This window comes from Callorhinus ursinus, unplaced genomic scaffold (assembly GCF_003265705.2).
Source record: "Callorhinus ursinus isolate GAN/ISIS: 27379988/994484 unplaced genomic scaffold, GSC_fseal_2.0 scaffold87, whole genome shotgun sequence".
Lineage (NCBI taxonomy): Eukaryota > Metazoa > Chordata > Mammalia > Carnivora > Otariidae > Callorhinus > Callorhinus ursinus.
Genome location: NW_027397149.1, coordinates 1,046,065 through 1,058,688, shown reverse-complemented (window position 1 = coordinate 1,058,688; position 12,624 = coordinate 1,046,065). Strand labels below are relative to the sequence as shown.

Here is a 12,624-nt window from a genome sequence, read left to right as displayed (position 1 = left end):
GGGCCTGGGACGGGGAGGGCAGGTGCAGACTGAGCTCGCCTCTGCCCCATGTGGCTTTCATTTCAATTTCCCCAACTGGGTGTCTGTGATCAATCCCGCCGCTCTGCAACCGTCTGGGCTGCCGCAGCCCACCCTCTAAGAGACGATAACTTGGCATTTTTTTATTTTAGATTCAGAGAATTCAGCCCAGGTCTCCAAAGAGATGTTCAACCGAAAGCATACATAGGCACATACACTTTCTCTTTCTGGCAAGGGGCAGTGTTGGGAGCTTGGGAGTCTCTCTGCTCTTGCCCAGTGTCCCAGCGCCCTGGGCTTGGGAAGGGGGGCCCAGAAGGTATATGCTCTGCACCCTAAAGGCAGCAGCAGTGCTCAGTATTTCCGCTGCCGGGGGAAGAGAGTGCTCCCTGAGGACCGGAGCGGGGGGCTGGTGGGGCTGGGGTCCTCTGAGTCTAGGCTGAAGAGGTCCCTGCCAGTACGAAGGATCTGCTCCTCCAGCTTCTTGTGTCGCTTCATGTCGGAGAGAACCTTGTCGAGGCGGGCCTCCCGTTTCTGGCTCCGGGCAGAGCTTCCTGGAGGAAAGGAAGGTAAGAAATGTAGATGGGAGTGAGGCGCTGTGTACCAGACTTGCCCACATGTTACTAATTATTTGGGGAGCTCATTAAAACATACAGATTTCCAGGCCTCTGTCATGGAGGCCCTGAGGTTTGGGGTTGGGCCTCAGATGGGGTAAGCAGTGAAGGTCTAAACGATGAGAAGGGACCAGTAATGTGAAGACCAGGGTAAAGATACCCAGGTAAGGGAAGAGCAAGTGCAAAGGCCCTGAGGCAGGAACAGGGAGGTCTGTTCAAAGAAAAGTATAGAGAGCTGGGGGGTGGTGGGGAGATGGAAAGATGTAGTCAAAGAAATGACTTAGAGGCCGTGATGAGGGGTTTGGATCTCTTAGTTTAAATAGAAATAAATGTCTTTGGAAACCTTGGGGGCCCAGGCAGTCAGGGGAAGTTGTGGTGTTTGGATTCTCTCTTGACATGCTCTTTTCCCCAACAATGGAATCCTCTGGAGGATTTTAAACAGAGTAGTGACATGATTTGTATTTTAAAAGGATCATGCTGGTTGCTGAGAATGGAAGCAGGGAAACCAGTTAGGAGCCACCACAAATATCCAGGCAAAAGAGATGATGGCTTGGGGTGCCTGGGTGGCTCAGTTGGCTGGGCTTCCAACTCTTGATTTCGGCTCCAGTCGCGATCTCAGGGTCTTGAGACTGAGCCTCGAGTTGGGCTCTACGCTGCGCGTGGAGCCTGCTTAAGATTCTCTCTCCCCCTCTGCCTCCCCTGTCCCCCGCACCCCCCCCCCCCCCTGTCCCCAGGCCTGCTGTCTCTAAAAAAAAAAAAGAGAGAAAAGAAAGCAATAATGGCTTGGATGAGGCTGTGCTGTTGAAGGTGAAAGTAGCAGACGAGCTTGGAAATGTGGAGGTGGAGCTAACAGGACTTGCTGCTAGCTTGAATGTTGGGGTAAAAGAGAAATCAAGAATGGCTCCAGGGTAAATTCCAGGAAGGCACACGGGGTGTGAAATCGGGTCAGATTAGGAGATGTACACAATAGTATAGGAATGAGGATCTAGATAATAAGGAATGGCCAGGAAGACTTGAACTTCTAGGGAGATGGAGATAAGAGGAATGGGAAACATGACAGAATCATGTGTGAAAGTCTCCTAAAGGAAGACAGGGTGTCTATCCAAGCTGTTAGGATGGCACCGCTGGATGAATGCTCTCTCCTACAGCTACAAGTTGCATAGCAACCAAAGCACCAAGCATAGGCCTCTTTTAGGGAGTCACCTTTTAGATCAGTGGGAGTAGAGGTCCTTCACCTTCCCCTCCCCCTTCCTGTCCCCCTTTGTCTGTACCTGGGGTGCGTCTCCGGTCAATCAGGGAGTCCTTTGGTGTCATTGGCTCATCGTCAAAATCAAATTCTGTAGGCATGTGCGGTCTGGGACAGGTGGACAGAAAGTGAAGGGTGAGGGTGGTCTTCCCAAATACCCCGGCCTGCGGGTCTCCCCTCCCCATTCCATCCCTCCACTTTCCATGCTCCAGGGTCCCAGCTCCCCTCCCAATTTCCTCCTGGCACCAAGGGAGCAAGCCCCAGGAACAAGGTGTAAGGGTGTGCCCTCACTTTTCCTCTTCCTCCTCTTTGGCCTCAGGCTCCTCATCGGATCTCTCCTCTTCACTCTGGGCCTCAGGCGTGGGTGGCCGGCGGGGCAGGATCTCAGCCTGAAGCTCCAGGGTACCGTGGGCTGCCAGTAGTTCATAGAGCCGCTGGATTTCCGAGGGGGGAGGCATCCAGGCCTGCCCATCCGAGGGGAGCTCCATCTCCTCATCGCTGCAGGGCACGCACCAGTCTTCGGAGTCTCCCTTGGCATGCTCTTCCCCTTCGGCGCTAGGGGCTTCTCCCTGCACCTCCTCGGCCCCAGACCCCTCATGCTCGGTCTCCTCCCGGCCTCCTTCCCCCTCTTCTTCGGCTTTATTGGCCGAAGCAGAGGAGCCTCCAGTATCCTCCACGGCCAGAGCTTGGAGGCCAGAGGTCACTTCCCCTTCTTCAGAAAGAGGCGCCGCCGTGGTGGCCGAAATGTCTCCATGACCACGAACAAGGGACATAGGCTACTAGGGGAGGGGCCCTGCGATGATAGGAGATGCAGGAGTACTAAGCCCAGGCGGGGGGGGGGGGGGGGGGGGCGGCGGCGGCTCCCGCTCTACTCTCCCAAGGGATTGGGTTTCCCAGGAGTTCAGGGATTGTCTCCAACCAATGAGGCTCCAACAGCGGTCCCAGCGACGAGACCGCCGGTTCCCAGGAGGGGGCGCTGAGTCCCCTCCAAGGACCCCGCCCCACGGATCCAGATACGGTACTCCGAGATTCCCCGGGACCAGCGGAAACCACTTTCTGGGCCGGAGAAGGGCGGAGCCGCTCTTCTCGCCTTCACACTGCCCCTCTTCACATCTGGATCCGGCGCCCTCTCCCCAAACTTCCCCGCCTCAGCTGCCGTACGCACCTGGAGCTAAGACCCGCCTCCCGGGCTGCGCAGGGTCACAGTACGCAGGCGCACAGAGACGGCGCGGAAGGCTCCGCTCTAAGCCCAAGCTACTTGGAAAAGGAAAGCAAGGGGAGGATTGCACATGCGCAGGTAGGCTCGGGCACAATTGGCTCCGGCCCACAGTAAAGATGGCCACCGGGACGGCGCATGCGCATACACCCAATAGGTTCAGCCCGAAAGGGGGCAGTACCGCGGGCCCCGGCGGCGGACAGACGTTAAGGACCAACTGAGGCTGGAGGCGAGTCTCATGCAGTCTCCGTTTATTGGTGTTTCAGACTCATGCAGCATCCGGCATACAAAAAGGGAGGATCTGTTTGATGTGTCCTTTTTTTTTTTTTTTAAGTTTTTTTTTTTTCCCCCCCCCCCCCCTTTTTTTTTTTTTTTTTTTAAGAAAACAAAACCCGCCAACTCCGAACAGCGTCGTAGCTCGGTCCCCGCCTCCCTAGCGGACTGTCGCGTGCAACAAACCTCCCTCGTCCTCTTGGAAAATAATTATAGAGCTCCCCGCCCCTCACTCGCTCCCTGCATCTGGGAGCTTTGGTCCTATTTCGGGGTTCTTTCGTTTCAAAGCACGGGAATGACCCCAGCCCCGACGCCTTATTTAAGAAACTCGCTGAGCGGGTTTAAAAAAAAGCCCAGGTGGGGCAGGTCAGCTTGGGCTGATCGGAAGGCTTCAACAGCCGCGCCCCTTCCTCCTCCCAGGTGCGTGCTGCGAGCCAGCAGTCGTGCCCGACACCCTGCCCAAGTCACCAGACAAGGCCTGGCTTGCCAGCTCTGCGACCCAGAGGCGCCCTGGGGGCGTCAGGACCTGGGTGGTCCCAGCAGAAAATAGTCGGAACCTAGGCTGGGGAGCCCTCCCCGTGACACCGCTCCCCTCCCCCAGCCTGATCTAAGTGCTGGAGTTTTTGCAGAGAAAACGGTGGCAGGAGGGAGAAGGAGAGGATCCTGAGGGGAGGAAGGGATGCTGAGGGGAGAGGAGGCAGGAAGAGGAAGGGGGCAGAGGGTGTGGAGGGGGAAGGGGAGATGATAAAGGGGAGAAAGAAGAGAGGAATGGGGGAAGATGCCAAGACACTGAAAGTTGAAAGGGGGACAACCAGGGCTGAGGTGCGGGGAATTCAGGAAGTTGGGAGGAGTGCAGGGAGGCTGGGAGAGATGCAGGGAGGCTGAGAGCAGAGAGAGTTTGGAAGACGTTCAGGTCAGGGAGGTTTCCAGAAGTGCAGGGAGGTTGAAACAGTGCGGGGAGAAGGGAGGCCTACGGTTGGCACAGGAGCCTGGCAGGATGCAGGAGCAGGAAAGAAGCTGTAAACAAGGCCGCTCAGGCTCCCTTGGTCCCTATGGGTGCGGGCCTGGGCCATCGATTGGGCTCCCCCCAGGGGAGGATGGGCCCAAGGCAGCTCCCAACAGGAAAAAAGGTCTTGGAATGCGGGGCAGAGCCCCTCACTTATACACTGTGGGAGAGGAGAGGGAGGGACAGAGAGAGACGGTGGGGGGAGAGACAAGGAGAGACAAAGGAGAAGTAGGGAGGACAGACAGGAGAGAGCAGGGGCAGGGGTTAGTAAAACTGCCCTTGCCAACCCTTCCATTCCTCCCGGCCTGTCCCAGACCCCCACTCACCGCCTAAGTTGATGACGCAGGAGGCGATGATGATGAGGACCCCCCCTACCAGCGCCACGATGCTTAAGAGCTTGGCCACGCGGCCCAGACGCTGGGCCCCATCCACGTCCCCCTGCTGCAGGCTGTTCCGCGACTGGGGTTAGGGTGAGGGGTGGGGCACCGTGGGCCCAGCAGGGAGCAGGTGAAAGAGTTGTCCAGAGGAGACAGGCAGCCCAGCAGGGATCAGGTGAAAGAGTTGTCCAGAGGAGACAGGCAGGCCCCGTGGACAGTGGTTAGAGGGGGAAAGAGGGTTGGAGAGGCAGGGGGAGGAGGGCACAGGTCAGCAAGGCTGTGTGAAACATGTCTTGACCTCCCTCCCGCCTGAAAGGGTAGGGCAGTGGTGGCTCAGAAGGGAATGTCCCAGGGAGAGGCCAGAAAAGGCCCCATACTTGGGAAGTGAGATCCATGCAGAGAGGAGAGGAAAGGCAAGGCTTCTCCTGGGGTTCTGTCCCGGTGCTGGCAGGAAGCTGGGAGCCACAGCAGGCCTGGGCCAGGGTCCCGTGGGGCTCACCATGACAGCATAAGCGAAGGCCACGATGTTGACAGGCCACATGGGGCAGAAGCAGGACAGGATGGCGAGGATGATGTAGTCCCGAGGCTTCTGGGTGCCTTCACCCCCCTCCACCCCAGACCCTGCCAGCTGGGAGCTGGGGTGGCGGCTCAGGCTACCTCGGGGAGATCCTGGATGCCCACTGTGAGCCCTTCCTAGTCGGTCCTCCTCGACCAGCTGCTGCAGCACTCGGGGAGGAGCCCCATTGGCTGGGTGGGTTTTTGTTGCGGGTGGCGAGTGAGGCTGTGGGGCTGGGCCTTCTTCCCCGCCACCAGGCTGCAGGGGAACCACTGCCCCATTCTCTTGCTTTTCCCCCACATTCTCAGTCAGGACCTCAGGGGTGGGGTCCTCCTGGGTAGGGGGCTCTGGGTGAAGAGCTGATTTGGGGGTGGGCTGGGAACCTGGCTGGCAGTCTGGCTGAGGGTCTGACTGGGGATCCAACTGGGGAGCAGGCTCTGAGGCTGGCTCAAGTGGGGCTGCAGACCCCAGATCGGACCCCTGGTCTTCAGTGACCTCTTTATTCCCTTCTGGTTTGGGTGCTGGCTCTTGGCATGCTTCTTCGGGGCTGGGGTTGGCATTTGGTTCCCCTCCTGGGCTTGAGCTGAGGTCCTTGGCCTGGGCTGTTTCTGGGGACCCAGTTGGGGTCTCTGTGGTTTCTGGAGCCAGCCCAGCTTTGGCTTCTGAGTCCACAGGGGCCCCAGTGATGTCTGGGCCCGGCTGCGGGGCCTCTGGCTTATCTGGGACCCCAGCTGGGACCTGGAGAGGGCCAGTTTCGGCTTCAGAATGGCCAGGCCCTTCTCCTTGGGTTTGGGGACCCTCTTCTATCCCCTTCATCTCTGAGCCCTCAGAGCTGCTGGCTGCCATCTTGGGAGGGGAGAGGGGAGAGGACCTCGATGGGGAGGCTGGAGCAGCAGAGACAGCAGCAATCCTGAAAGAGGAGGAGACAGGTTTGGTGTGAGGAGGAAAGAGGTGGCTCTCGGCACTGCAGCTCCAGAGGGCTCTGCTCCTGTCTTAGGGCCAGCCTTGGGCTGCCTCTGGGGAGAGGAAGAAAAGTTGGGGTTTCCTTTGCCTTGGGGTGGGACATCCCCGGGGAGGAGGAGTGCTCTGCTCAAAGTCTTCTGCTTGGAGAGCCCTGGGAAGATTAACCCGTTTGTAAACAGGACCCTCCCATGGCCTCTTCCTGGGTCTGCCCGACAAGATCCAGACTCTCAGATCCTAGCAGATGCCCCAGCATCCCGAAATCAACAAGCTGTGCAGACGCTCGCACGCTCCGACAGGCAGACAGGCACACTGGGCAGAGGACCGATACTCACATTCCACTCCCTCCGCATCCTCCCTTCCTCCCCGGGCGCCCGGCCGGTGCAGTTTCCTCACTGCGCGACTGGGGCGCAGACGCCCCCGCCCCTCCCTGGGGGACCTGGGCTTCTCCTCTGAGCCCCTTGTCAGCCCCTCTCGCAGGGATTCCCTCGCCCCCGGGGGACCGGCGCCTCCTCCTCCCACTGGCGTGGCGCGCCCAGCACCGCCAGCCAGTCCGCCCGGCGCCCGCATTCCGGTGCAGCCCTCCCGGCGTCCGCCGTCTGTCCGCGCACTCCTACCCGCAGCCTCGGTCCAGCCCCGTCTCACCTCGACGCCGGCCTCTAGACTGCTCCCGCTGCTGCTGCCACCGCCGCCCCGTTGCAGCAGCCGCAGCCCGGGAGGGAGCGAGTCAGCGAGGGAGGGAGGCGGCGGGTCTCCCCTCCCCTCGGCTCGTCCCCTCCTCTCGCTCCTCTCAGGTCCCCTCCCCTACGCTCCGCTGCCGCCGCGCACCGCCCCCGCCCCCTCGCTCGCCTCCCGCCCCTCCCCGCCAGCCCGAGGGAGCCACGCGTGCCAGGCCCCGCGTTACCCGGGCAACCGGCCGGGTAGCCACTCGCGCCCCCTCCCTGCCCCTTCCCACGCGCCCTTCTTGGGGGTGCCCCCTTCCCAAGCCCCCGGGCCCCTCCCGCCAACGGTCACCGGGGGTCCTGGCAGAGGCAGGGGGCTGGGGGAAACGGAGAGGGGTCTGCGAGGAGACAGGACCTGTGAGACAGGCGGGACCCGGTGGTGGCACCCCGACAAGCCGAAAGAGGGGAAGGGAAATGAGGCAAAACTTGGGGAGGCTGCTCAGGAGGGGCAGGGTGGGGTTTGAAGAAAAGAGAGCCTGCAGTACTGGAAGCCCCTCTCCCCGCGAGGAAGCAGCAGCCGAAATGGGCGCTGGAAGGCTCCCGGGTCCCTGGAGCCGGACTCAGAAGGGAATTCCAGAGCAGAGGCTGCAGGGGCAGTCTGGAACAGGAGGGGGCTGGGCCCCGGAGCCCGCAAGCGCTGAATGGACCACACCAAGAGCCAAGGGGGCAGGTGGGGGAGAGGCGCAGTTTTCCTCGGCACCCTCTCCGCTCCCAGTCCCAGGGCTGACGTCCCCATCCTTTCTGCAGCTCCATCGCCCACTGTCACCCCTCAGGGCCTTAAGGGTGTGCAGGTACTCGGCTGGGGTCTGAGCAGCAGGCAATGGGTGTGAGGGGGGAGAACAGCATTTATGTCTGGTAACTGTTGGGGTTTCTAACTCAGGCCTCTTCGGACCTCCAGTGGCTATTCTGGGCCTGCCCAGGTTGGGTATTCCCGGGAGACCTGGGAGTCCTGGAACCTGCTCTCCAGTCACTGAGCCTCGGCCCCACCCTGAATCTGGGCTGCAGCCGCTGGTGCTGCCCCCGGCCAGGGAGGAGCCAGAGCCCAGGAGCCACACAGGCCGGAGCCCAGCTGGGACTGGCTGGGTCTGGCGCAGGAAGAAACGCCTGCGGGGGGGGGGGGGGGGGGGGCGGTGCGGACAGGGAGCTTGAGGAGAGCAATCCATCCACTCCAAAATCAGAGACAAGTTTTTATTTAAAATTTATTGTAATGGGGTCCGCGCAAAAGGAGGGGCTGAAGGGTGGGGAACATGCAGGGGACACAGGAACACGATGACATGGCCAGGGCCACAGCTTCTGTCGTGGGGGAGAGGGATGAAAAGAAAAGGCCAGGGCTGGAGCTGGGGTGGAAGAGGGACGGGGGAGACACCATGACTGCATTCCCCCCACCCCCAGGAAGCACCTCTAGTCCCTGGATCCCCCCATCTACCCTGGCACCCTAAAATTCCATCTCTTGTCCTGCCTCTGGCCCTAGTGGCTCCTTCTTTTGCTCCCCTTGACTTGTTTTCCCCTGACAGATTCTCAAGTAGGACGACGTTTGGGGCCTGACCCCAAACGACCCCACCTCATGAAGGTACTACCATTGCCTTCCCTGCTTCTGCCCCTTCTCCAATCTCACCTTTTCCCCCTCTCTGGGACAGAATCTTTGATTCCCCTCCTTCCTCTCCTCCCTCCCCCTGGAAAAAAAAAAAAAAAAAGCACCAACTCCCCAGGGAGGGGCAGCAGACAGTAGTGGGGGGCGGGTGGAAGGAGGAGAGCAAGGACCATCAAGGAGAAGGCTCACAGATCCCCGGCAGGGCAGGGCGTTACAGAGAGGAGAGGGGGTGAGGGCAGTGCCGCTCCTGTCCTCTGCCGCCCCCGCCCACTGTCCAGGGGGCTTCAACACAGCCGAGGGGACAGGTGTGGGTGGGGTCAGGTCTGATAGGGAGAAGAGAGGAGCAGGAGAAACAAATCGTTAAAACCTAGCGAATTCCCCTAAGAAACATCTCTTCCTCCGATCCTTCTGGAGGCTCCTTGGTCGGTGGGGGAGGAGTGAGAAGTTGGTAGGAAGAGAGAGGGGAAGAGGAGACGGTACCAAGGGACTTTCCTCCACGTTCCACTCTCCCCGCCGCCAACCTGGAGCTCACCAGGGCTGGGAGGGAAGTGGCTGAGAGCTCACGGGCACCCCCTCGGCCCCCGAGAGGGAGCCCACAGCTGTGGGGGGGGCTGTCACCACCGCCGCCGCTGCCGCCGCCGCAGCCGCCGCCGCTGCCGCCGCCATAGGACAGACCTCACCAGTACCTGCGCGGGTGGAAGCACCGGGAGATCACAGCGCAATCCCATCGGCAAGAGCCTCGCCCCTTGCCCCAGACTCCAGACTCGTGCCCAGACTCCCGCCCCTGGGACACAGCCGTTGCTCACTTCCTGTTTGGTCCCCGGAGGCTTCCACCTGCATCCTTTCCCAGTTCTCCTGAAGGGCCCTCCCTGTGCCCAGAAGGCTCCCTAACTTCAGTGGTGGATGGGCATCCCTGGCCTTCCTGAGATCCCCTACTGGGCCCTTTGAGCCCCCTCGTCCCACACACCCCATCCCACCCCCCCCAGCCATGCCCCACGCCTTGCCTGGTGGGTGCGGGGGTCCCCCTCAGCAGGTGGGCTGTGGCTGGGGGGCGTCTCCCGGGACAGGGGGGGCGGCCCCCCCCAGATGGGTCTGCATGTGGCCGGCCAGCTGGGCAGGGGTCTTGCAGTGCACGCTGCACAGCTTGCACAGGATGCGGTCAGCCCGCGGGGCCTGGAGCCCGTGGTCCTTCACCGCGTGGATGCGCAGGTATGCTGCTGTGGTGAAGCCTATTGGGGGGGTGGATTGGGATGGGGGGATGGGGGGGTCAGCCAGGCGGAGACCCCAGAGACGGGGTTGTTCTCCTAGGCTGGGGACGCCCTCCTCAGATGGCCCTGTCCTCCTCCCACCACATCCTTGGTAACCTGGGGCCAACTACTCTGTTGGGGCTGGCGGGGCACAGCCCCTCCCTCAGCTTGGGGCCTGGGTGAGTGGTGTCAGCTTCTCAGCCTTGGTACCCACAGAACCTATTTTCTGTGGCTAGGGGGAACCTCTCCAGGGGTAACAGAACACTGACTTCTAGCCATTTGAAGAGTTGACCCTCAGCAGAGACGGCTGTGTCCCCTCCCTCCAGGGCCCCGGACGGTCTCAGCCCAATCACTCAGTGAATTCGTGAAGCTTTCTCTGCTACTGGGGCAGGGCATGGGCTTGTTAATCCCCTGCCGGCATACTCCGCTTTGCCCCTTTGCCCCAGGAGCCGAAGAGCACAACGTGTGGCCGCACAGCCGAAACTCTGTCTTCCCACCCTTGGGAACTGGCTCTCTTGACCACTCCTTCCCCAAAGCAACCCACCCCCAGAGGCTGACTCTCTTTCTGGAAGCTCAGCTCCTCTAGTCAAGACCTCTTAGAACTTAACGAGCTTCAGTCAACCCGATGCTGCTCCATTTGCTTCCTAAAGGGCTCTAGATGCCGTGAGCTCTTGACTACAGCACCTTTAAGCCTCATCTGTGGAAGGGCCTCTGGCTCCGAGCCCACCCTTCGTCCCTGGCCCTCCCAGCATCCCTCAGCACGTACCTTTGTTGCAGAGCTCACAGACGTGGTGAGGGCCCTGGCTGTGCACCTTCATGTGGTCCGAAATATAAGCCGAGCTCAGCATCTTGCCACACACGTGACATGGCACCTTCTCCTCGTGTCGGACTGTGTGCGCCCGCAGTCGGTCCTTCGTAGCAAAAGCTGCCTCACATTTCTGGGGAGGGGGGAGGGGCGTGGGGGGTGTCAGGAGAGTTAAAGCTTCGGGGAGGGGGGACAGGGGGGCAAGAGGTTAAAGGAATCAGAGCCTTGGGGATCTCTGATCTGTAGGAAATGGGAGTGAGATGACAAGGCCTTGAAAAAGGGATGAGACAATGGCGTGAAAAAGCAAAAAGAAGAGAGAGAAAAAGGGGGTCTGAGAGGCTGAACTCAAACAGCTACAATGAGGATCCAAATCATGAAAACCGGGACAGGAAGAGGAGGCGGGCTTCCTACCTCACATTTGAAGGGCCGTTCTGTTGAGTGCACTTGTCTGACGTGACTGTTGAGGTGATCCGGCCTGGGAATACGTTGGGGTTGGGGTTAGGGCCCTGCGGTGTGGACGTGCTCCCCAACCGGCCTAATTCTTATTAGCACACCGGGCCTTTCCTAAACTGCCTGCACTTTCGCCCAAGCCCCAGGCTCGCGAGTCCCTGTGCGGCAGGAAATCCCTCCCCCTGCCGCCGGGCGGGCTAGTCCTCCTCCCACGCGAAGCCACCTCCCAGGCGGAGGACCCACCTCCTTGGCTAAGTACCACCCCCTGCTCCCTGGTAACCAGGAGAGGCTTTCCTCCCTCCTCCCGGGGAGTGGCTCCCGGTCCCCATCCTCAGAAGCCGCCTCCCTCCCCGCCAGCCAAGGCCAGGCCACCTCCGTTGCCGTCCCTCCCTCCCCCCCCCCCCCCCCCCCCCCGCCCGGGGGGCGGCCGAGGCCCCGTGCACACCGGGAGAAGCTCTTGCCACAGTGGGAGCAGTTGTAGGGCTTGTGCACAGCGCCGTCATGTGAGCGCACGTGGTAGCTCATGCGGTCCTTGCGCTTGAAGCGCTGCTGGCACACCGGGCACTGGTAGGGCTTCTCGTCCGAGTGCGACAGCTTGTGTCGGTTCAGGTGGTAGACGTCGCGGAAGGCCTTGCCGCACATCTCACAGGCGTGGTTCTTCCGGATGCGCTTTCCCGAGGCGGTCGTGGTCACCACGCCACCCGCGGCCACGGCGGCCGCTCCGCCGCCCGCACCCGCCTCTCCCCCTCCCCCGCCGGCTCCGCTCAGCTGGGGCACGCTCAGGAGGCTCAGGGGCACCATGGTGGGCATCTTCATAGCACCCGAGGGGACCCGGCCGGCCTTGGCTCCCGTGTGGATGGCCTCGTGCCTCCGGAGGTTGTAGCCGTTCTTGAACTCCTTGGCGCACAGGGCGCAGATGTAGGGCCCCTTGCTCTTTGTCTTCTTCTCCAAGGCAGAGGCGACAGGGGCCACGGCGACCGTCGAGGTTGGGGCTACGACGGCGGTGGCCGCGGCTGCGGCGATGGTGGCGGCAGAGACAGGGGGCGCGGTCTCGGCCGCGGGCGCCGACACCGGCGGGGGCGGCGGCGGGGGCGCCGGCGGCTGCTTCAGAGCCGCTGTGTCCACTGTGGAGGCGGCGGCCGGGGCCGGGGGCGCAGCAGCGACGGCGGCGGCGGCAGCGGCAGCTGCGGCGGCGGCCGCGGCGGCGGCAGACTCCTGGGCGGCGGCGAGAACTGGGAGCAAGTCCACCTGGAGGGGCTCGGCCGCCGGGGGCTGGGGCGTGGGTGGGGGCGCCGGCGCGGCCTGCTAAGACAAGGCGCCGTGTGGGCCGCGGCCGCGGGTCGGCGCCCTCCCGGCCCGGCCCGCCACGGCCGGCCCCTACTCACCTGGAATGGACTCTGGGCGCAGCCCTGGGAGGCAAAGAAGCGGGACTGGAGCTCAGCCCCGACCTGCAGGGGGTTCTGGGCGTGACCCTGAGGTGGCGGGAAGGAGTTCATGAGGCCGCCCACCCCCCGGGAGTCCAGGCCCAGCACGGGGAAGGGGGGGG

At 61.9% G+C, this 12,624-nt stretch overlaps 3 protein-coding genes across 9 annotated transcripts in view; all 3 read right to left on the bottom strand.

The window, feature by feature from the left end:
• Positions 1–141: 141 nt before the first annotated feature.
• On the bottom strand, positions 142–3,145 carry PAGR1 (PAXIP1 associated glutamate rich protein 1). The gene is made up of 3 exons (XM_025853990.2): positions 2,167–3,145; positions 1,901–1,983; positions 142–569 (listed from the first exon to the last, which is right to left on the bottom strand). The coding sequence occupies exons 1-3, from the start codon at positions 2,646–2,648 to the stop codon at positions 370–372; spliced, it is 765 nt and encodes a 254-aa protein (XP_025709775.1). The 5' UTR covers positions 2,649–3,145; the 3' UTR covers positions 142–369.
• A 180-nt stretch (positions 3,146–3,325) lies between these two features.
• PRRT2 (proline rich transmembrane protein 2) lies at positions 3,326–6,822 on the bottom strand. 2 transcript variants are annotated; one of them, XM_073888170.1, is made up of 4 exons: positions 6,599–6,804; positions 5,247–6,213; positions 4,697–4,829; positions 3,326–4,530 (listed from the first exon to the last, which is right to left on the bottom strand). In XM_073888170.1, coding segments are annotated over exons 1-4 (1,113 nt in total). In that variant the 5' UTR covers positions 6,601–6,804; the 3' UTR covers positions 3,326–4,519. The 2 variants fall into 2 exon arrangements, with proteins under 2 accessions (XP_073744271.1, XP_073744270.1); XM_073888169.1 differs by lacking the exons at positions 3,326–4,530; positions 4,697–4,829 and having other exon boundaries at positions 4,837–6,213; positions 6,599–6,822.
• Positions 6,823–8,159: 1,337 nt separating this feature from the next.
• The window catches only part of MAZ (MYC associated zinc finger protein), a 5,403-nt gene continuing 938 nt past the window's right edge, over positions 8,160–12,624 (bottom strand). The window contains exons 2-7 of one of the 6 annotated variants that reach the window (XM_025853917.2): positions 12,464–12,550; positions 11,524–12,383; positions 11,040–11,103; positions 10,590–10,761; positions 9,109–9,262; positions 8,160–8,278 (exon numbers count right to left, since the gene is read on the bottom strand). In XM_025853917.2, coding sequence (XP_025709702.1) covers position 8,278; positions 9,109–9,262; positions 10,590–10,761; positions 11,040–11,103; positions 11,524–12,383; positions 12,464–12,550 — 1,338 coding nt within the window. In that variant the 3' untranslated portion in view covers positions 8,160–8,277. Of the gene's footprint in view, positions 9,263–9,283; positions 9,806–10,589; positions 10,899–11,039; positions 11,104–11,523; positions 12,384–12,463; positions 12,551–12,624 lie in introns of those variants that run through there. The other 5 variants (XM_025853915.2, XM_025853916.2, XM_073888166.1 and 2 more) reach the window with 5 other exon arrangements.

What these genes read in the sequence shown, in the direction of transcription:
- PAGR1 (XM_025853990.2), bottom strand. Translation starts at nt 2,648, where the DNA reads ATGTCCCTTGTTCGTGGTCATGGAGACATTTCGGCCACCACGGCGGCG. An exon ending in AAAGAGGAGGAAGAGGAAAA is followed by an intron (nt 1,984 to 2,166) that starts GTGAGGGCACAC and finishes CACCTGTCCCAG; the next exon opens with ACCGCACATGCCTACAGAAT. An exon ending in TGACCGGAGACGCACCCCAG is followed by an intron (nt 570 to 1,900) that starts GTACAGACAAAG and finishes CCTTTCCTCCAG; the next exon opens with GAAGCTCTGCCCGGAGCCAG.